This window comes from Pavona decussata, unplaced genomic scaffold (assembly GCF_977016875.1).
Source record: "Pavona decussata unplaced genomic scaffold, jaPavDecu1.1 SCAFFOLD_322, whole genome shotgun sequence".
Lineage (NCBI taxonomy): Eukaryota > Metazoa > Cnidaria > Anthozoa > Scleractinia > Agariciidae > Pavona > Pavona decussata.
The window spans coordinates 466,307-490,559 of record NW_028145712.1 but is presented as its reverse complement, the minus strand read 5'-3'; the positions used below and the strand labels follow the sequence as shown (position 1 = coordinate 490,559).

Genomic DNA, 24,253 nt, shown 5'->3' with positions numbered 1-24,253 from the left:
ACGTAAGTGTTTGCCCTCGATTCACGTACATGGCGTATACAAATTGTTCTGTCAAGGCATCTTCATCGATAAACAGGGTCCACAATCCAGTTTATTTGAATTTTTTTCGGAACTGCGCAGAGTTTGTCACCCTACAAGTAATCACCTGGTATAGGCTACATACAGCCTCCCAATCCTAGCAGTATGCAGGATGTTTGTCCCATGAACCTAGTTTAATGGCCTTAGCTCCAACGAGTCTCCTGTAGCTCAGTGGTAGAGCATCCGAACTAGTAATCGGAAGGTCTTAGGTTCGACTCCTGATAGGAGCACTCGGAATTTCTTTTTCCGAGCGCGCCTGTGTCATTACTGAATGATACATCATTCTTATATAGCCTCCTGTTGCTACAAAAATCTGGTAGAGATGGCCATTGAATTATGATCGGGACTTTCCAAAATCAGCGCATGGACCAAAAGAGAACGCGCTTTCCAGTTGTAATTCCGCGCGACTCTCCTTCATATCACTCTAAATTATAAGATCTGTTTTAGGCCCCAAAATGGGGCCGATTCGGTGAGCAAAATACAGTGCAGTTTTGAGGGCTAATTTGGCTCTTCTAAATACGTAAATACAAATGGCCTTATCTCAAGGGCTGAAATATAACTAAGGACTAGAAGGAGTCCCAAAATGGGCGGGAAATGAAAGAAATGGCAGTCACCTTTGCTGGGTGTCCTTAGATCTTTTAAAGCACTGTTCCATCCACTGAAGAGCGGAAGGACTAGAAAGAAACAACAAATGACAATTAATTCGCAAAAAAATGGTGCAAATACTTTTGTAAACACACACAATAGCACAGCCAGCAAGAACCTGCGAGCAGACTAGCTTCATCCGATGGATTTTCGCGAGAGTTTTATGGCGGCTGCGATGTCTGCAAAAACCCATGCACCTTAGTGAGCTGACTTATTATGCGCAGCAAAACAAAAAAATCAATCAATCAATCAATCAATCAATCAATCAATCAATAAAAGCCACGAAGTTGTCCAAACCAGAGCGATATATGCATGTGCAGGTTTCGCACCAAAGCGTATCAGGTCGAAGACGAATGAATCCACAGCAACTAATTCATGGTAAGGTACCATATAGTCATCCACACAACCCTAACCCTAACCCTCCATATAGTCACCCTTACCTTACTATGAAGTATACGCCCAATCCGGGGTTTGACGATCGCGACTCTAGCTTCAGAATCGTCGTTAACTCTCGCGTGGAGAAACTTCACTCTCGTCGATATTCGTTGTTGATTAATCTTCGTACTTATCAAAAGTGTACGTTTTAAAATAGTGGATAGAATACCAAACCAGCAGCGCAGAAGGAAATTAGCCGTATTACTGGTAAGCAGTTAGTAGCGAGTATCCAAATAAAAGCTCTGTCACCTAGTCCCCCGCATTTCGTGGGATGAGTGGCAAAACAGGGGCGCAGAGGTCTATGGGAAGGGCACGAAACAACTACAGACGGAACTCAGGCGCAAACACGATCGACTAGAGAACGACGTCTGCAGAAGAGACAGTTTGTGTATTGTAGCGTAATGTACGTTGAAAGGCACATACCTGAGAATGGCAAAACTGCTCAAAGATTGGCCTGGGATGTGAAATGAATCGTTCTGTATAAAACAAAGAAAACCAGGTTGTTTATCGAAAAGTCGCATGAATAAAACATCACTAAGGGTCGTAGAAAAAGACGCATGTTGTTTGTTAATTGTTTATTCTCTGAAGGTTGATTGACAAGTAAAGGTGAGAATGGCCAGGCCAGAGACTTAGCCGTACAAACACAACTGAATAAACCCACCATTCTCTTGTGAAAGTAATCCCACAGCCACAGAATGAGATCAGAGTTTGCCGACCAGTGATACGACAGTGAGATACAACAACGAAGGCAGAAACGTCGCTGAGATTCTTCTTGGCTATCCTGAAAATGAGAACGAAAAAAAAAAAAAAAGAAAGATGGGAAACATTAGAGAGGTTAAGCACCACGTTTACGGCAAACGTGAGATTCGCGTTTATGTTTTCTTGAAAATATGAGTACGTAGATGAAAATAGTACAAGATAATTCTGGCCTTTAATTCTAACGCAAAAACACTCAATTTTCCTGAGAAACTAAAAACAGCGAGCGGCAAATAAAGGATAAACATGGTCACGTGGTCATTTCTGACATTTGCCGTTTGCCGCAAACGTGGTGCTTAACCTCTCTATTGTCCCCGAAATATTGGCTCGGTCGCTGATGTCTCCAAGTTAAGCCGTGCGAGAAACGAATGTGACGAAGTAAATTAATCAAGGAAAGGTTTTTAGAGGGTCCCCAATAGAGTTCTTCAATCCCGCCATCACGGACAAAATTTTCCCTCAATCCCGTAATCCCGACAGCTGTTTTAGCCCAATCCCAATCCCGTTCCCGATCAGGTCATAACTTTTTTCAAGCCCCTTACCTCGACGAAAAAAGGCATTTTCAGTTGGATGTAAATTCCCACTGCAAATCTGAGCACTGATCTTTGCACTGGTCTTCGTTCACCGAGAAATTAGCTGTATGATTATTTATTCTATTTCTCTCCACCAACATCGTTCATTTTATCAAAGTTTCCCGCGAATCACGTCAGTCAATAATTCGGTTAACAATTTCTTTTTAGAGCTTGTTCTTTTCCTATTTTTTTCTTTTTTCTCTCAATTGAATGGTGATGGGTGCCTTTCTTATCACGCTGATCCTTGGAAAACTTTTCAGTCAGGGATAATGGCCTTCAAAGTCTGAAGAGCATTCCTGCTCACGTACCACGACGTGGGACTGCAACAGATAATTGAAAAGGTGACTGAGGCCAAACACGCCGCCCGCTGGCCTTAGACTTCTGGATTAAGTGCTTTCCTGAGTACGTTTCGGAGAGATTTTCCTTTTTGATCAAAGTGTGGTGAGATCTCTCTGCTGACCTTTTGATTTTGATCATTACGGAAATTACCCAAATTTACCGAATGGAAGTTTTCTTATCATTCCGTTTGAGTTAGTTCCTTTATGCCGTTGCGTACGCTAGCTCTGTGGCATTTGTTTATCGGTTTATCGGCTCAAGTTAACTGCAAGGTCTCAGCGAGCACTGAAGAAATTTTATCTGTAAAGACATAAGACCCGTAAATTTCTTTTCTCGTCCAGGACGGTGACAGCGGTGGGATAACAATAATATTTATTTACTGTTCAACCACCAACCTCGTTCCCAGCTTCAGAGGACCCTGGGAACGAGTTTGTTCAACCATTTGTAAAGAACAAGATGTTAACCAGTATGTTTGTAAAATTCATCTCTCTCCTTAGGTGAATTTCAGGCATCCTGACAGTGACAACAAGATTTTCATTGTACAGTCTTGACACCGGACTTCCCGGATCTCGTTTCTTTAGAGTTACATTTCCCGTATCCCGCTACGTAAAATCGTCAAATCCCGCTTCCCGTCCCTAATTCTAAACAACACTTATCAGCACTGAGACACACGTACCAATCGTCGCTCTTTTCCGTTAAAATCCCGAATCCCGACCTTTAAAAAAGCCAAATCCCGGATCCCGAAATACCTATTGGGGACCCTCTTTTTAATCAAGTCAAAAACATTATAGGTTCACGGACGCAAATGTTAATTTTGAAACATGTTTCTTGGTTTAATCAAGTTACAAGAACTACGTTTTTGCAACAGTGTTACTAGAAACTTTGTTTTTGCAACAATATTTCCTAGTTTATATTTATTTCTAGATCCGCCCAACACTTGGGCATGTGCGAAACCAACAGGACACAACCCCACTCGACCGGTTACACTTGACTCACCCCTGGAACATTTAAAACTAAATTAAACAATTAAAACATAATAACAGGTTCTTCAAGCAGTTCTCCAACGTAAGACGTTCTCTATACCGTTTCAATTTCATGTAAATCCTTCACGACAAGCCAGTTAAAATAGTTCCGATATGAAGGATTGTTGCCATTGCTGTTCTCTTTCTTCTGACATAGCAGTGCTCACCTTGTTACTATGTAGAGACGATTTCAGCAAATCTTGAGCTAGGACCCAGTTTCCTGGGACACAACCCTAACGAGGGAAGAGCAGAACAGCGGCAAGTAATTCATGTTAAAATACCATATAGTCACCCACATAACCCTAACCCTAACCCTCCATATAGCCACCCTTACCTTACCATGAATTATTAAAAACTATTCAATCGGGTTCAATCTAGTGGGAGGCTGTACTACTAAAGACCTTATTCTAAATTGGCTACCATTGTAATATTCGTCTGTTTGTATTCAAATTGGCCCTACTTACCTCGTTCTTAAGCTCAAAAATCAAAAGAATATTTGACCTTAAACGCGGCGAGAAGTTTGAATACAAGCAAAAGAGTATTGAAATGGAATCCATTTTGGAATAAGGTTTATAATCTTTTTATGACAGCGCTCCAAGTATATGTCTAGCTTGAGAAACCAATTGGAGAGCTTGCTTGCAGGCCAGACGGTAACAAAAATGGGAGATTTTCTATCTTAATTAGTTTATTTATTTATCTATTTATTTGTTTATTCATGTTACGACTGACCCGCTTAGACTAGCAATTTCTGTTTGCGAGTCAGTACTGTTGTTATAATTTTACGTATCAGAATAAGTTATTGCTGTTGTTGTTGTTGTACACCCTCGTATTATGCAAAAAAGTATCGAGATTTAAGGTTTAGGTTTTCTAAAGGGTCACAAAATAGTGTGTGAATAACGCACAACGATCACACCCGGTTGGACTTTACCTTCTTCCTCTGGGAGTAGACTCCTTTATCGGTAAACCAGTACAGCGGAGCCAAGTGTGTCAACAGCCACCAACAAAAACCAACAGGCGTCTTCACTGTGAAACCGGAAGGAGCTGAAAAAAAAAAAAAAAGATTAAGAAATAAACTATACTATTGTAGTTTCTGATCCATTCATTATATTGACCATACGCCATAGAAGAGACAAATATCAGTAACACGTAAGTCACCTATATACTTGAATCCCCGATTTCAATTTTACGGGCCGTAAAATTTTCTCATTTCGACAATGGCCCTGCAGAAGACTTCAAGGCAGGGTTCCTACCGTTTTCCAGTCCTGGAAAATACAACACTAAAATTCAAGTACTTTCCAGGATTTCCAGGACCAGGACAAACCCTGTACACTGTCGTTCTGCTTAACGAGATGTTGGCCATTCAATCTGCTATCATATTTTCTCTTTCGTCAGCCTTGCTTTTCAAATTTGCAACTTATAACCTGACTTGGACAAAGTGTCGTTTGCACCTAAGCTAACACAAACGGAAAACATCTCGGAATATTTCTCTCTAAATTATCTTCACTCTTTGCTGTTGATTAACAAATGAATCCTGAACTTCCCTTGGAAGGCTCTTTTCATAGTACAGTGTCAACTGACTGTTCTGAAGTGAACTGCAAATCGTGATCTGAACTGGTGGTTAATTTCTAGTTGCATCAATGCAGAAAAAAGCTAATACGCAGGATTTTCGAGGTGCAAAAACAATATTCGTGTACAAAAATGCTTATTCCATTGGTAAAAGTTTACAATATATAGCAAAAAAAAAAAAAGGACTGAATTGAAGTTAACGATAACTTGAAAAACGCCCTTGTAGCTTTGACAAGGCGAATACTGTCGCTATAGAAATAAAAGATAGTAGGAATCGTACCACAGGACTGTGCCCATGACTGTGTACAGGACTCCTGGCTGTCTGGCTCTGTCGCCTCTTTGGGATGAAGAATCTCTGACATGATGGACGATACCGCTGACCAGAATGACTGAAGAGCAAATAAGCTAACAATAGGCCATTTCCGAGTTGCTTTGAACTTCATTATGAAAGCGAGGCTAAGTGCAAAGTTTTTGTTATGAAAATTAGTTGTCATTCATATGCAAACAAAACTAATTTTCATACAAAAAGTTTTGCACTTAGCCTCGCTTTCATAGTGAGGTTCACAGCAACTCGGAAATGGCCTATTATTATCATTTATTGGGCTGATTTAGCAACAGAACGGGAACGCCATTTGAGGCCGCGAGAGCGCGTGGAATAGTCTGAACGCGAGTCTATTTCGACTATCTTATGGGCATTCGTGATGCGCGCGCCGTTGTCGACTGACGTTTCCGTTCTGTTGCTAAATCAGCCTATTATCATGGCACTAAACGCGACACCGGTACAGTTGCCGCCAAAATCTTGTCTCGAATTGGAGACAAGCTGAAAGCGAGTGAAAACACTGCTACTTCTTCTGTTACTTTCTGGACTTCAACAAAAGTGCCTCAGTTGATGCAGTTGTACACAAGATTCCCCGTATTGTAATAATCACGATTTGTCTCCCATACCTCTACCTCTGTTTTGGCGCTCAAGTGATCCATGAGGTGGATGAACATAATCCACAGTTCACAAACACAACCACAGGGAAATGGACATACTCTGAGCAGGTCTGACTGGGATTCCTACGAAATAATTCATAAAGTCAGTTTTTACATTAAATGGACGTCTTTTTTCTCAGCACCCCACCACAAAGAACGGGCATTTAAACCCTACAGGTCGATCATTTAAACGAAGTCTAACTTAGTCCATGATTTAAAACAATCAAGAGACCTATGTAACTGTTTATAAGTCAGTTGTTTTAAGTAGATCATAGGCATCTGTCTGGTCACTGCTTTATGCCTTCTAAAGAAAGTCTAACTTTATGGATAGTTGGCCGGAATGATATCGGTTAAGTTCGCGGTTTTGCTAAACCCTGTCTATATTCTTCACATAGACCGCACATTGACATTCAAATCCTAGCAGTTTGTAGGATGTCTGTCCCATGAACCCAATGGCCTAAGCTCCCACGAGTCTTCTGTAGCTCAGTGGTAGAGCATCCGAACCAGCAATCGAAAGGTCTTAGGTTCGACTCCTGTTGGGAGAACATGAATTTTATTTTCCGAGTATGCCTGTGTCACTAACAATACATCTATTACTTATTCACCGGGCTTAAAATATAACATTGCATTTCTTTAGCAAACCTTGTTGTAGATGGAGGCAGCCAATGCAATTAAGTCCCAAAGAAATGAAATTGTGTATTTCTTGAGGCTGTTAATGACATCAAAGAATCGATCGGGCAATAAATCGCCGTGTTGACCTGGAAGGAGATAAAGACAATAGCTAAAATATCATAAATTTGGAGTGGAAATTAAATACGTGGATTATAAAATTCCGAGACGAAAAGGAGAACAGTATGGGCACTTGCAAAGATATTCTGAAAACGTCGGCATTTGCAGTCTCGGGAAACACCAAAAAACGATTATAGTAAAGAAAAACAACAACAACAACCAAACAAGATAAAACAAAATATAAACAAGCGAATGTTTGGCTTATCAACAAAGTTGATAACTACAGGTTAATTGGCCACCGTAAAGAGATTCGAGTTCTAACGTTTCGAGCAACACCGCAGTTTCTTTCGAAACTATCCCGTTATCCATAATATAGAGAGCTTGACGAAATTTTCAAACTTCACTTAATTTAACCCCGGTACAGGCCTTGCATTCCTTCTGTTGGGCCTGAAGGGAAGTACACAATGGGGAACAAAGGTGTTCTTTGCATGTATCGTTCTTAATTCTTATATTTTATGAAACATGATGATCTTTGATCTTATATATAGTTGAATTGTTTTGTGTAAGTAAGTTTGTATTATAGTTTTCTTTTTAATTTTTACGTACGTATTTTGAACGAGCTCATAGACGTTACGTGGGTAAACAAATGATTGATTGATTGACTGATTGATTGATTGATCGTAGAGTGCCGTACTGTTAAAGAAGGTAATGAAACAAGTGCAATAAAATTCTCAGACACTGTCATAGAAAAGATAGTCAAAACAGAAAGAATGGCTGTAGTTAAATAAACGTGGCGTATAGTGATCAACCCGTTTAGCTCTTTTCGATTTGAAGATCCCACTTGTCATGTCGTGTCCAACAGAGCCGTACTTTAACACCTAATATCAAAGAACAAATTCTCCTCTCTTGTCCCCATACTGTTCTTATAAAAGTACTAGGGAGAAGTCATTACAATATCAAGAAAATTCACCTTGGGTGATTATATCCTTAATTCTCATGACCTCTGAGGTTGAATAACATTGTTATTACAACGAGAAGTTTAATAAGAAACAAACAAACAGGGCTTCCTTGTTTTCGAGTTATTCGCTTCGCTTATGCTTACAAATAAATAAACAGGAAACCTGGTAACACGCTGGCCCACAGAATTATAAGAACCGGCGACGGAAGGGAATTAAAAAAGCAAATCCAATAAACACAAAAACAGGAGCCGTCAACAGAAGGGAATTAAGAAAAATAATATTTCTTATGCGATGTTAAGACACGACAAATCCTACCTAAAAATAAACAGCCGCCCTTCCTTTGCGGGAATTTTCCCGACATATTTAAGTTCTCGTTTCACGTCCCAAAACAAAGTTGACAGGGAGACTATTGTGTATTTTGGACAATACACCGGCTGGTAGTTCTGTGTCTAAATTTTTAATTTCCGTTTGAATAGAGAAACCATTGCGATATCACTTTCAGACCAGCGAAACTTGTAATTTTGAGCGTTATAACTTGTCTAGAGGTGAAGACATGCGTTCAAAGGAGAAGCAACGTAAGTTTTTGGACACCCAGTAGCACATTATACACAACGACCCTGTTATCTGTAGTCGACTGTAGAGGTTTTCCAAATTCATAGCTCATAACAATGTTTTCCCGTCTCAGTTATCAATTCCCTAACAGGCCGTGTCTAACACTCCAGGCAGTTATTCGGTTGAAAAGTTCGACGAAGAAAAAAATGACTACCGAGTACTAAAACATGCTGCAACGAACAGATCTCGCTATTTTTGCATTGCTGCAGCTGTTACAAGGGTAAAACTGAGTTTTTGAGTTTCTTATGTCTTTTTATTTATTTATTTTTTGCTGTGGTGCTGTTTATTATGCTTTACAAGTTGGTTCCAAATACCGAAACTGTGAATAAACTCTTTAAGTATGAGCATTCAAATTAAAACTACTGAGCAGTACTTTCCTGTAGTGCTATTTATTATTCTGTACAAGGTCCTTCAAACTTTTGAGTTCGTGGATGAAATCCTTAAGTGTGACCATTCAGAGTAAAGCTACCGAGCAGTACTTTCCCGGGGTACCATTTGTACACTATACGTGGAGTAATTCAAACTTTTTAAGTCTGGTTTAAAACTGTCAACTGTAAATGGCCTACTGAAAAGTTCTTTTCCTTTTTCTTGTGCGTACAAGGTGATTCTAACTTTTAAGTTTATGGATCAAACCCTTACTTAACTGTGACCATTTAAAACAAAACATTCTGAACAATGCTGACCAGTGGTGCGTTTAAAGTTTACTATACCCTACAAAGAACTGTACAAGGTGTTTCCAAGGCCTGGTTCGATCACACTAGTGACATAAAGAAACGATCAGATTTTTTCTTTATATCGTTATACTAATGTTTCTGCTATGTCGTTAATTTGTGATGTTCACATTTGTCACTTTAAACATCGACATGATGAGCTCGCCCTAATGTCGCCAGGCTTAACTTTTGAATCGTCGGAGGAAGAAGCGCTAAAGTTTTACTGATGTGACTTTTTGCTTTCACTAAATCTTAACCAAATTTTGAGTTTGCTCGCCACAAGGAGAGAAAATGGTTATCGAGACTTAACAGGAAACCCACGAGTTGGACCATAAACTTTACATTACTAAACAAAACGGAAGAATATCGTCACGCGAGAACCTCCAGCGGAAAGTCGGGAAAAAATGATATAATGTTTCAAGACGTTTACCGGAATTAAACTTCGTGCAAATTCTATTGTTAATAGTGAGTTTGAGGAAGGAGAAAACAATAATAATTATTGCTGGCGCTCTTTGGGCGAAACAGGAATCACGTCTTAGCATCGCAGGATGTTTACGATATTTGTCATCAATCCAACTGGGTCATTGTTACCCAATTTTAGCAGATGTAAAGACCATCACAGTTGATATACAACTATTTCAATTAACGTTGTCTTTTATTTTCAAGCCTAGAGTTTTCACGATTAGACCGAAAGGAAGCATGGACAGCTTAAATCTTGAAATTGGGCTGTAATTTAACGGTTGTTAGGGCCATTCGCAGAAAAAAACAATAAACATTTGCTTCTGTGATTTTTTTTATTGGAGTGAGCAAATCTGAGTTTGATAAATTTATCGATAAATTATCCATATCCCCTTGCGGTCTTGTAGCATAGATTCAATTCCCCTTATTTCGACATTCATTTATCCAATTTGTGTCGTTTTACATGAAGATAACGGTCAAATTAAAGAGTACCTGGACATTACGAATGGAAAAGCTGACCAGAAGAGCTGTATTCTTTAGAAAATCATTGATAAACTTTTTATGTGAAATTTTAGCATTTGGTAAAATAGAAGCGTATGGAATATTAGTAGTTTTCGCTGAATGGCAGCAATCGGATTTTATCGACGAACTCTTTCAAAAGGTTAAAAAAAAGAGTAAGAGCCATTTTGAACAACATAAAAAACAAAAATATCACATGAAGTACTGCTCGGTAGCTTTCATTTGAATGGTCACACGTTAGGATTTCATCCACAGAATCAAAAGCTTTACCACCTTGTGTAGCACAATAAACAGCAACACAGGAAAGTACTGCTCGGTAGCTTTCTTTTGAATAGCCACACTTTTGGATTTCATCTACGGACTGAAAAGCTCGAACAACCTTGTACAGCACAGCAGACAGAACCTGACGAAAGTGCTGCACAGTAGCTTTCATTTGATGGTTCATTTGGGATTTTATTTTGGTTTAAATTAAAGTAAAGATCCAGCTTACACAGCAAATTAATTAAACAGCATCTCAGATAAATAGTGTCAATTTAACGTAACTGAGAGCGTAAGGTTATTGAACTGTTTTGTGGAGTGAGCGGATGGTGAGTGACAACGGAAAAGACTGTAAAAGAATCAGTATTTCTTTTAATGCTTAAAAATGTTATCCATATACCTTTAAGTGCTGAAATACGTTAGTAGAGGAGGATTAAACCCAAGCAAATTCATTAAATTACGTTTCAATATTATCTCGTGAATCCTGGTAAATTCCAGGCCTTCCCAGATCCAGAAGGAGATACCAAACTCACGCAAGCAAAAAATTAAAGGGCTCCTGACGAGCTAAATTATCGTTATATGCAAAATCATTGACCTCTTATCGGTTTAAGGTTCACAATTACGAGAACTTAATTACTTTCGGAATCCACCAGATTGACAAGAGGTCGCTCTGCCAAGAACATCAAAACTGGTTTTACTGATCTCCGGTTTTAAGCATGAAGCAACTAAAAGGAGTATCACTGTTCCTTCTGCGTGGAGCGTCAGTCTCTCGAGGTCTATTCCATCAATTTTGACGGGCTTTTAAATCCGGCTTTACCAGAATGAACACTCATATTGCTAAATTTTACAACGCGTGACTAACACGGTTTTGCGCAGGGAGACTGTAAAGGCCATCGGGCAAGGCATCAGTGAAGAGGAGAGAAGGGAGGAGGGGGAGGGTGTGGCGTTTGGAGTCGGTCTTTTTGTTTGGCTGCGATTGTCAAGGATTTTGATAATGTTGGACTGAAATTGAGTATTATTTCTTCTTTGCCTAGCAATAAAGGGCATTTCCAGCTTTGTTCTTAATACTGAAAGGGTATATTTAAGGGAAGAGTTGATGGAATCAGTAAGTTTGAAATGGTCATAATGGTCACCCCCCCTCCCCTCCCCCCTTCCCGAACAGCATGGTACACTTAGTAGAATATCGCCTCGCGTGCGCAGGGTGCTAATTACCCGTTGGTATTATGACAGAAGTATCATAAACAGGTGGCTAAGGGCAGGAGTTCAGACGCCTTTGTGATTGTAAACGCAAGCAACGATCTAATTAACGTTCAGCCAAATGCTTGAGACGTTATTGCTTGTATAGATAACCACCTATCCCTGATACCTTAGCCTGTTATCTCCCTAGTGCAAAAGTGACAAATCTAAATATTTGCTTTTTAACTCGAGGAAAGCTGAAAAACAAAACAGCACGACAGGAATACTACTCAGTCGCCTTCATTTGAATAATCATACTGTAGGATTTCGTCCAAAGACTCAAAAGTTAAAACCACCTTGTACAGCATAATAAACAGCACCACAGTAAAATACTACTTAGTAGCTTTCACTTGAATAGTCACACGTTAGGGCTTCATCTACCAACTCAAAAGTAAGAACCACATTGACCACAATATACACTATTACTATAATTAACAGCACTACTGGAAAGTAATGCTCCGTACCGATCATTTTAATGGTCACACTTCATAATTGACGCTAGAAGCACCATGTACAGTATAATAAAAAGCACCACAGGGAAGTACTGCTCAGTAGCTTTCATTTGAATAGTCACACTTCAAGATTTCATGCACACACTCAAACGCTTTAGCCACCTTAATTGTTCAGCAAGCACCACAGGAAAGTACTGCGGCACAATAGTTCCCATCTGAATGGCCAAAATCAAAGATTTCATCACTCCCTGAAAGGTTAGTTCTTAAGCACACGAGAAAAGGTTCAAAATGAAGGGGGCGAAAAGGTTAATCAAATACGGGGAACGTGAGTGATTTGCGATGAAATGCACAAGAATGTGAGGTGCGATCAGAATAAGTTGTAACTGCTAAGTTTAATTTTGCTGATATCAAAAATATACAACAGGGCCGTCTGACCTTAAATAAACTAATTAAGATCTTAAAAACAACATATTTCTTTGCACCCTTTCGAATATGTCTGCGATGACAGTTCAACAGATGTTTTTATTTTCAATTTTTAGATGGAACATCGTTCCAAACGACGCTTCTCGAACGTTAAGTTACACTGGATAATAGAGACACCCGGTTTGAATTTTCAAGCTCTTTTATTTTTCCCTTTGATATCACCGAAATCAGGGCGCGAATCACCGTGCAGCTAAACGAGAAAGACGCTGTGTCATTTTAACAGTTGAACAAAAATAGCGGGCGAAACGCGCGAACGCGCGCGCGCGCGACAACTGGCTTCCGCGAGGAGACTCGACACACTGGGGAAAGACAAAAATAATCAATAAAAATAGAAAAATAAAAACAATCTCTTCCCAACACGCGTTGGGTCTCCTTCGTGTGTGTTCGCTTTACTATCCCTAAGGAAAATGAGGAACTTCTCGTGATCAGATATCGAAAAGGACAGCTAAGGTCCGATTTCCTTTCGAATAAAAAGAGATCGAAAATTTGGCAGTTTTTATTCGCCGCACAGTTCCGAGTTCGCGCGCTTGGATTGCATTAAAAAGCAATAAAAGGGACGTTAAGATAACACTTTGGCGCCTAAGGTCGGATAATGTTTTAGACAATTACTAAGCTGGCAACAATGGAGAATTGTCCTAAGATGGAAAAGTCAATTTGCGCGTTGTGATGTTTTAAAAGAAGGCCTCGCTTCCTTCCTTCTAAAGGATTAAGACTGGAAATTCCTCGCGGAAAAGAATTGAAATAGATTGCCGCCAACAAGGCGTGATATGACAGTGGATGGTAAAAGTTAAGGAAGCCTGATCCTTTCGTCAAAACCGCCGGAAATCCATCTTAACCACACATTGGCAAACGTTTTACCCATTACGGTATTCAATAAGATAGAGAGAGCGAAACGATAAATGGAAATCGTTCAGTTTTTGCACCGGTAAAATAGAATTTTAGACACTGAGTTCGGTACTAAGACAGCTACAGTGCTCTTAAAATAGTTCAGGGACCACTTGTACAAACAGCAGCAAAGTGTAGCCGGATCTTTGTGTAGATCAGGATCAGCAATGTTGAATAAAACGTAAAATTAAATGAAAGGCTGATCGGACAGCTAAAATAATTTTATTGCCCAATATTTCGGTATTGTCTAACCTAAATATTGGGGATAAAATTACTTTAGCTGTCCGATCAGCCTTGCATTTAATCTTACACTTACAATACACTGGGGGAAAAAGCTACGAAAATGACATTTTGGCCTAAAGTCTTAGATCTTGGCATAATTGGAGTTGACATTTGATGTTTGGATGTAGAACAACAGGACTTATCTCCCTGATGGCATCCCATGTTCAAGGAAAATCTATTGAACTCAAATTGGACGCTAACTGCAGTTCGGGAGATTTTGTGATAAAACAAATTAACTTCAGCGATGGATTACACACATATCACAAGGACTATTATAACATAAACGGCTGTGCCATTCAATCACTAAGATACTAGAAAGAAAGTTAACAGCTAAAAAGATGACGCTGTAAGCGGTCAGGGCCTATTTACCACCCAGGCAAATGTCTGTATGTATTTTGAGAACGACACAGGCGCGTTTGTTTCAAACAATATTCTTCTCTTCGAGAACTGGTGTCTATACAATTTGTCTGAAATTCGAGACTGATGAAATTAGCTCAAACGGCCTTTTGACCAGATGTGAATTTAGCGGAAGGTTCTTCGACGAGAAGGCGCTCAGAGACAGCGGGGAACTTCAGTCAATGCGCATGCGCTTGTTGTTTAGTCTCAAACGTCGGTGAAAATGACAACCTCGTTCCCAGGAAAAAAAACCTGGAAACGAGGTTGGGCGAAATGATTTACTAGAATAGCAGTGTTTTCGTACGAGGGACGTAAAGTAACGACAAAAGGAACGCTGGAAACACACAGAGTCTAACATTTGGTGTACATTACATGATGTAGTCTACACCCTAACTAGCCTGTCAACGCTTGAGAGCTGACTGGCTAATTAAACTAATTGATCAATGCGATGGATCAATTAGATTAAGCCACAGGAGTCCGACTTCTTTTAATTTCATGAGTAATAAAAGGCAGACCTGAAAATGATAAAGAGCTAAAGAGCTTTCTAGATAACCTTTTAACATAAAATTGATACGTGTTGCCCGCACTCTGGAGACAGCTGAATTTTTAACATATTCTTCCTGGAGGAAAACCGAAAAGAATGGCATCGTTCATTCATTAAATGCCAATATCATCCACGGTACCTTCTCACATACTACATTTGGAGCATCTAACCTCGGTCGATAAACATGCTCCCTTAATTTTCAACATTCAAATTGAAAAACTATCGAATTGTACTTTAATTCCTCAGTTTACTTTCTGTTTATCACGCTATGAGTTCGGTACATCTAACCTTTTTGAGAAAGTCCTCAATCGCCATCATTCAGATGAAAGCTATTGCGCAGTCCTTTTGAGGTACGGTGTCAGAAAAAGGTCGTTTCGTTTTCCATCGCACGCCGGACCGGCTAAATTTTGTCACAAGGTTAAAAATAGAATAGACAAAACACGTTTTCTGACCAAGGTCCGAAAACAGTTTTGGCCATGGCTAGAAATGTTTTTTGATTAACAAAACCTCATTTCATTTACAATAAACAACTGAAGATAAGCAGGTGGTTACAGATCTCTCCACCTTGAAAAGCTGGCCGACCATCTAATGCAGATGAAAGACTACCTCAAAAATCTGGAACAGTTTCTTTCACTTAAAATGACGAGACTTCAAAAAATCAGCTCGTTAGGCTTCTCAAATTAAACGTGATTAAGTGAGGAAAGTTCAGTGCATTTCAGTAGAGTTCAAACACTCATATTATTTATCAGGGCAAATATCTTAACCCCTTTTCATCGGAGAAACAAACGTTTCGTCAGGCAATGAGTTTCAGTGAAACTTGAAGCATATCCTCTGTCGATGAAATTCTGAATGTGCGATCATTCAAATGAAAGGCGAACATCGAACAGCAGCGCTTTATTGAAAGTGTTGCTTTTTGATCATTTCGGAACTTCGTAAGGTTTCTAAACTTGTTTTTGAACTATTTAGTATAAGAACGTAACGGTGTGATAAACATTTCACAGCACAATAGATGTAACTTACTTTACGCATCTGATTTGAGGACAGCTGTTAATTAAAACAGCCAAGGGCGCGGCCTATCCAAGCATCGCTCTTTAATTAGTAAACACTTCCCTTTATTCAGTCACTTTGTTACACCAAAAGGAAACTATACTATCGATACTCGGATTAAGTAAGCCGTTTACGATATCCGCTTGACGTATTTATCTTGGTGACTACTTGGCGTAGCAAGTGAAATAGCCATCAAAGACGCAAAGTGGACGCGACGAGACCACTCTTGTTACACTCACGCCCCTGAGCGTTATCGGGATTCCAAACACTGGGAAACAAAGACGTTAAAACCCGTTTGACCGGTTGGTTGTATCCGATTGCCGAGTTAAGGGCCTGGAGGTTATCTGGAGTAGGATATTTGGCTCAGGTACGTTTCCGCCCTAAATCAGATATAAACAGCAACTAGTCTTTGGATAAAATAAACGCCTAAACGAGCCTCCAGAGGAACGTTCGCTTCAACAGAGAGCAAGAAACGACGAAATCTTCAAATCTCGGTGAGTTGCATCGCGTCCACACTTCATTTGTCATATTTTCACTGTTTAAGCGGGATTAACCTAGACACAATTTTGCGTTCTTTCCGATTTAATTCGGGCTCAAAACTCGTCACCTCTGAAGTACTAACCAATAATGCTTCGAATTAACAAAGAAATCTCGCATAAAGAAGCCTTAAGTCTTTTTCTAAGTTTTCTAAGTCGAAAACTGTGAGCTACTACTTAATTGTAATCAGAAGACGTAGAAAAAACAACATTCTTTTAGAGTTATTTGGCGCGAAGACATTTAAGGCGATGAACTGTATGTTAAATTTTCTTCTTGACTCTTCAAAACTTCTCAAATATGTAACCATGTCGATCCGTGGTCTGTTAACGTTAATTTAATCATGATAAATGATGCATTAGAGCTCTAATTTGCGAACTATGTTTGACCAGTGGGGAAGCATTCTTAGTTAAGTGCGCTTCATGCAAAGGTCACATCATACACTGGGAATTCCCGGGGGGACACATCCCTTCCCTTATAGTGTTGGAGGTGTATAGTTATTGGAACCAAAATGTACATTTTCAGAACATATTTTCAGAAATTTCCCACAGTTGTAGCACCATACTTCGCTCAATGGAAACAGAAGGCCAATTTGATAGCAACATATTTCAGGATAAGAGGAAAAAGTTATATGAAATCCCCCGAGGCTGAAGTATGACCATCTGGCTAAATATATTTAATTCTGTATCCTTCTCCCCCCGGAAGAAAACAGCGAGTCCGTGTGCGGCAGACGGAACAGACGCATTGTCGAAATGTCTACAAATTCCGCAAACGTTTCCGAGGTCGCTTCTTTACATATTCTAGATTTGAAATGAAGAATTCCGCAAGAAATCCTCGACAATATAGAAATCAGTTCCTTACTTTCACCAAACAATGGAGATATTTGTGGAACCGTCAGTTTTAATTCAGTTAAGTTGGAGCAACAAGACAAAAGGATTATCGAAAGCTCATTAGACTGTAAAGGAAATTGGCTTTAACTGTTTTATTTCCAAAGGGAGCACTCGAGTTCAGAACTAAAATAGAACATAAAATGTCATTTGGCAAAACGCAGAATAGCAAACAGCACCAAAGGAAATTACTGCTTAATAGCTTGGTGGTGAGACTTTACGATTTGATCTAAGGATTCAAAAGCATGATAATCAACACCACAGGAACGTGTAGTTAAATAGCCCTTACTTTAATGGTGCACATTGGAATTAACAGCGCCCGCGAGGGTGAAGTACTGCTAAGTAGCTTTTATTTTAATGGCCACAATTTAGAACTACATCCACAGACTCAAACGTTGGACCCATGTGACTGGAGGAGGCCTGTGTTCTCAGTACTGGATTATAGACAGAGACAAAACAATAGAAATTTCTACACTCCGTACAAGTGTTCGAATGGCTTGGCCTGCTTACATCCTTCTTTGTAGTTAAGCAAGTTATCATTCAACACAAAAAGAAATCAGCCTATGGACAGCAACTATTATTCCAGTGGTACACAATACGCAATATCGCTGAAACCTACTCATTATAAACTTCTTTTAAAAATACTTTGGAATGATCTTTATCAGTTGTGTGCAGCACTGTTTATTATGCTACACAAGGTGGCATAATCGTTTAAAGTCTGAGGATAAGATATCATATGCCGGCCTTTTAAATGAGAGTTCTCGACCCTTCACTTTCTGGAGGTGCTGTTTGTTTTGCTAGCCTTTTTTGACAAATTTGAGGAATTTTGTCCAAATTACCATGCTATTGATTAGGAGAGTAAACGACAAGGGCAATGTTCCTAATTCCTTACAGCATTGTCGTCCATTTCTTTGTCGAAATACTTGAAAATAATGAGTTTTCAACGAAGTAGGCCACAACGATTTTCCACATTATGCTCGAATTTTTCTCTATGATGCTCACGGTATGCTCGATGCTAAAACATTTCTCACTGTTTTACTCGAAAGGCATGTACCAATACTATGCCCGCACGTAAAAGGCTAAAGCTTTTGCTTGCTTTGGCCCTGTCGCCAAGGCTCGAGAATAACTTTTCAGCTCAGAAGCTCAGTAGTGGCTAGTAAAGGGCCTGATTTCACTGGCCAAAACAAATTTTTCCGCCACTAGCCGCAGTTTTACTAATTCGTTTTACGAAAAGTGGAGGGAGGGAGGTTAGAATTAGATATGTAATAATTATTAAGGAAAAAAATCTCCCACACTTCTACGGGTTTTTTTTCCCACTGTTTTCAAATTTCGTTACTTGCGCCGGATTGAAATTTCAAGTTGGACCTAACATGGAAAAGCCTTAGCTCTAGGCATGCAGCACAAAAAGCGGCCGAATGAAGGTCTTGTTTTAGCCTCTCTTCTCTTGACTAGCTTTTTTAATAAATCTGGTACTTTCATTGTTGCTTTTCGCCCACTGAGTGCTCCAGTGTTTTGCAATTCCAGCATAATGCAGTTTCTTTTGCCTCAGTATTATGAAGAAAATCATGCGGGCATAATGGGGAAAACTTCATCGCAGGTTTTGATAAAAAACTGAATAAAACTCGATCAATTGGCTCGAATGGAGCTCGTTTTGTATAAACACTCACAATTTTCGGTGCTGGATTGGATGTAATAAATATTCAGGAATTTCAGCGATAAAAATCATAACGACCTTGATCATAGATCTTCATCGAAAAACGAATTAGTTAATTAACCACATGCTTGCACCACAAAGGGGCAAATTCATTGCGTTCTGATGTCTGAGGCTAAAAATGTATGGAATTAGGCTACGTGATCAGGACGAAAGAATTGAATAAACTGCGCACGTAAGTCAAAAACGTTTGTTTACCAAGCTTGCAAACAAAATTTACTTGTAGACCCCTTAGAGCCTATAGCTGCTGCGAGGAGTAATCAGTCTCTCCCTGACTAAGACGCTGGGAAACAACATGTGTGAAATTTAGATTAATATGTTTACTCATGTTAGTTTGACTTCTATTCTATTAGGTCAACACTGCGTCTGTTAACACCACCTTTAATGAAAGTGAAACGTGAAAATACTACATTTGAACAGCGGGTGAAAGAATGAATAAGTGAATGACCATCGTAGTTATAAACGCGACTATTGCAGTTATGAAAAGAAAGCCTGAAGAACAATAATTACCGCTAGAAAGGGATTTTTCAGGCGCAGCCTATGCAGTTACGAAAAGAAAGCCTGAAGAACAATAATTACCGCTTGAAAGGGATTTTTTCAGGCTTTCTTTTGGCTACTGCTGTGATGGTCATTCACTCATCATCATCAGGTCGAGAGGCCATTAGTGAAACAGCTATGACTACCGCAAAGCACATTACCCCGGTATATATTTAACAATTATTCCAAGAAATCTATCTGGTCATAAAAATTACACCTGTATTCACCGACGGGGTAAATATCCATCACTGTTATAAACCTAGACTTCACTCAACAAAACGGGCACTGTGATTGGTTGATTCTTGGTCACGTGCCCCTGATCAAATACAAATGTATCCCGACCGGGATACAATTCCGCAGTTGTTGCCCTCTTAGTTGTTTGTTTTTTTGTTTTGCTGTGATTGTTGAAGTCTAAATATATAACAAAGCACTTAATGTATGGTCCCTCGGGAATCTAGTCAATTATGTTTCCCTCGACTTCGTCTCGGGAAACATCAGGACTATCGGGACAAAACAAAAAAAAACAAAACTAACTGTTTCCCTCGGGACCATACATTAAGTGCATACTGTTCAACGACAATGAAGTGAATAATTGCCTCATATAGATACTCTAAATTAGTCACTTTATTCCCGAAAAAAGAAAAACTGACGAAAAAAACTCGCGAGAGTAATCCAAGCCAATGGAGACCCGGCTTTGAGATTCTGGTACGAGTGTGACCGGCTACGAATTCGAGAAATAACTTCAAGTTTTTAGCGCAGTACTAAGAACAGATATATCCCAGGAAGCTCCATATGCATTTTAACTCTGTGAGCGACGAACTTGACGAAGTTGTTTTGAATGATGATAGCTAAGCCCTTTCGTGATTCCAAAGAGACGAGATCACCTACGTTTCGAGGACTCGTTTCCGACACTTCGCTGTTCTCACAAAAACTCCTTGTAAAATGACGACGGCTATCTTGTTTTCCCGCCAAAATGACACTGGTTCACGCGCGCGTTCACTAGCCAACGACAAGCGCTGCGCCGGGTTGGCCATGACTAAATGCACGATAATTGTTTGTGTAAATATACTTTTAAAATCTTAACATAAAATACTATTTACTTGATGACAAATGCAGGAAAACTGTAGTTTTTGTAGCTCATTGTGGAAAACAAATTGGATAAAGAGATGGTTCAAAAAGGCAGGACTCGCCTTTCAGATAATGATTTCTGATGTAGGATTTTTTTGTAAACGCATGCGGGCGTCTTTGTTGCGAACCATCAAATGTACGTTTTCCATTACAAACACTCTAGCTGTGCTATACCCGACTTAAACAGCTATTCACCACCTTACCCTTTTCTCAACTCTATTACCGTTTTTGTTCCAGAGAAGAGATGGCCGGTGTTGGACTTGCCATGATGATCGTCTCCACGTTTACCAAAATATACACCGACACTGGTGGACCAGGACTCACCATCTACAGACCTCAGTGTCCCCCCGGTTTTTGCATTCTCGGTGATTACGCTCAGGAGGGGGACACCAACAAACCAAATCACGGAGTCGTGCTCTGTGTTCTCATGCAAAGCGACTCCAACATGGTGGTCAAGGCAGTCGGGTTCAAGCAAGTATGGAGCAGCGAGGGTCCTGGTAGCGGAACTGAGTATTACAGTGGAGACAACGACGATGAAGGACCCAGCGATGGTAGCGGAAGTGGAACTACGGCTTCCGGTAACGGTCGCGTCCTGGCGTTTTGGGAACCCTTATGTCCGAGCGCTGAGTATGTTGTGTTAGGTCACGTGGCCACAACCAGTTATGAACCACCCGACAGTGACGTGTGCGTGGTGCACAAAAAAGTGGTGACGCCAGGCATTCCGGGTAAGCGTTTGTGGATTGAAGAGTCCCGGATGTCAAGCATCTGGACTCTTGCCTCCAGCTATCACTACTTGAACATTGGTTTGTTCGTAAGTAGCGACTCAAGAACAGCACCTCGCGTCAACCAATTCTGGTCATTGACTCTTGATGTTATTCCGCCTCCCCACAATACTTCCTTGTCGATTAAAAAGCTCAGCAGGGACAATCTGACACCTATTTACCGGGGACAAGAATGCATGGATTCTAAGCTTCTCAGCGTGTACCTCCCACAAGCCCCTATAGGGTACGCCCCTCTAGGCCACTACGCGGAACGAGGTTACAACCCGACGAGCGAGGCAGTGAATATGTTGGTCGTCAAGGAGGAGGGAGGCAGGGGACTGCTTAGAAACCCGGTCACTTATCAGGAGCTTTGGCGGTCAGATGCCACTAAGAACAACACAGAAGCAGCCATATGGCGACCGGTGCCACCCCCGGGGTACTTCTGTCTTGGTCACGTGCTAGGTCTTGGCTTAGAGGCACCTTCCACCAAGGCTGTTGCTTGCCTTCACTGGAGCGTGGTAGGGAGGGGATGGCCAGCGCGCAGTAAAAGGGTGTGGTGGAACAAGTGTTCGCTCAAGAGGCAAGCGACAATCTGGCGCGTGGCAGGAGTGGAAGACTGCCTTACCGCTAACACGTTCGTGATTCATCGCGGGCTACACATCCCACACTGGGAAGAGCTGCTGTTTCACTGCTTTTATCAAAATGAGTTGACGGTTAAATAAAAGGACGATTAGGGAAAGAAAAAAGAAAAAACCTTTTTCGCTGCACTTATTATGACGTCCAGATCGTACGCTATTGTAAATTAATATAGATATAGTATCCAGCATTTGTATTTTCCAGACACAAATAGCAATTCAAATAAAGTGCTTCTCATTAGCTTTCATTTGACTGCTGACACCAGTGGCGGATTAGCCTGGGGGCAACTGGAACACGTGTCCCAGCGCCCCGTCTTGGTGCACAGTAGTGTGATAGTCGACATATACGCCATAAAAAAAAAGACAATTGGGAAGAGTTAGCCGAAGGCCACACTATATCTCAAGTAATGAGGGGAGGGCTGGGTGGGAGGGGGGGAGGGAGGAGGGGGGCTGAACACTTACTGTCAAAAATCAAAAGGTAGAATCATCTTTTACAGCCTCGTAACAGTACTATAAATAAAGAATAGCTCAATGCTTTCAAGTGAATAGTTACGGCACTAATTTTTTTTTTCGACCAAAAAAGAAGGTTTAGTGATTCACGTGAAGTATAATAAACAGCATCACGGGAAAGAACTGCTGAATGGCTTTTATTTGAATGGTCACACTTGAGGACTCAACAGTTTAAACCACTTTGTGCAGCATAATAAACAGAACCACAGGAAAGTACTGCTCAGTAACTTTCATTTGAATGGTCACACTTGAGGACTCAACAGTTTAAACCACTTTGTACAGCATAATAAACAGTACCACAGGAAAGTACTGCTCAGTAGCTTTCATTCAATGGTCACTGTTATTTAACGATTTTATCCACAGTCAAACTCAGAATTACGTTCTACAGCATAGCAAACAGTACCACAGGAAAGTACTACTTTAAAGCTTTCATTAAGAAGGTCACACTTCATCAGAAAGAGTAATGGCCGAGTTTTCTAGCAAATAGTAATAATAATATTATGTATGTATTGAAGTACGCGGAAATTATCCTCTAGAAATGCTAAAAGAGTAAACATAGTAAAAATAAACATAACGGTATTAAATATTTTTAGAATGGCAGTAAATAAATGAACAAACAGAAGGAAGGAATTTTTGATGCAGTTAAATCATTATGCAATTTAAAGAAGTTAAAGGGCCCTAGTCAGTCGGCCCCCATTTGTTTTTGTTTACATGCGAGAGTTTGGCTGATATATTTTATTCGGAGCATGTCGAAATGAACGAAATCACTGTGAATCTACTAAAGATGAAACATACTTTCAGGAACACGACTTACAGTTAAGCAATAAGATTTCGCTTCACCATGCAATATCAATAATTTCGATGGCATCGAAAATGGCGGAGGCTGACTAGGGTCCTTTAAAACCTGTTTTGATCAATGAACTTGAGCCTGTGTTTCAGTGTTTCAGACTGAGTGAAGACCACGCCCTGGTTGTTCAAAGAGCGGATAACTCTATCCAGTGGATAAATCGTTATTCGGAGGATAAAATGTACTCCAACCAATACATTTCAAATCAAATAGAAGAAAGATCCTCTCAGTTACTACGCAACTTAAGCAGTTGCGAAAAGAAAGCCTGAAAAAAATTCAGTCCCAATGGCTTAAGAGGCAGACAAGATGGATGTTGCACTGCCAATTACCTGTAACATCGTATAAAAATTTTGGCCAATAAAATAAAGTTTGTTGAAATTCAGATAGTTTTGACTTCGTCTCAATAGTAACGACTTGTTGCCGTTTTAAACAGAGTGAAAGTTTTTTCTTCTCCATCGAGTAATTATTACGGTACAACTTTGCAGCGAAATTATATGCACATGGAACCGTAATTTTCGTTGGAACGGGGAAGGAGTACCGCTGAAGTTCGTACACTTGTTTTAGGAAAATTTTCGTCGATGCACGCGTACCACTTGCAATTGATCGGGTAAACGGAAAATTTTGGCTAATTGGAAAGCGTCCCAGGCCAAACCGCAATGTATATAATAACATTTATTGGTTCTAAGGATACAGAAACGCAGTGGTACACTCGCCTACGACTCGTGCTTTAACAAGTTTTTAATTCTCCAA

The 24,253-nt window shown here is 40.1% G+C and overlaps 2 protein-coding genes across 2 annotated transcripts in view; one reads left to right on the top strand and one right to left on the bottom strand.

The window, feature by feature from the left end:
- Window positions 1–24,253, bottom strand: part of LOC146453809 (protein MMS22-like) — a 62,513-nt gene that overhangs the window by 29,882 nt on the left and 8,378 nt on the right. The window contains exons 7-14 of the mRNA XM_085096150.1: window positions 7,025–7,140; window positions 6,353–6,466; window positions 5,688–5,796; window positions 4,770–4,882; window positions 4,009–4,074; window positions 1,820–1,939; window positions 1,582–1,634; window positions 693–752 (exon numbers count right to left, since the gene is read on the bottom strand). Of these exons, the coding sequence (XP_084952276.1) occupies window positions 693–752; window positions 1,582–1,634; window positions 1,820–1,939; window positions 4,009–4,074; window positions 4,770–4,882; window positions 5,688–5,796; window positions 6,353–6,466; window positions 7,025–7,140 (751 nt within the window). The remainder of the gene's footprint in view (window positions 1–692; window positions 753–1,581; window positions 1,635–1,819; window positions 1,940–4,008; window positions 4,075–4,769; window positions 4,883–5,687; window positions 5,797–6,352; window positions 6,467–7,024; window positions 7,141–24,253) is intronic.
- Window positions 16,297–23,887, top strand: LOC146453811 (uncharacterized). Its single transcript, XM_085096203.1, has 2 exons — window positions 16,297–16,447; window positions 20,990–23,887. Exon 2 carries the CDS (start codon window positions 20,995–20,997, stop codon window positions 22,231–22,233), a length of 1,239 nt encoding a protein of 412 aa, XP_084952329.1. The 5' UTR covers window positions 16,297–16,447; window positions 20,990–20,994; the 3' UTR covers window positions 22,234–23,887.

What these genes read in the sequence shown, in the direction of transcription:
- LOC146453811 (XM_085096203.1), top strand. Translation starts at nt 20,995, where the DNA reads ATGGCCGGTGTTGGACTTGCCATGATGATCGTCTCCACGTTTACCAAA.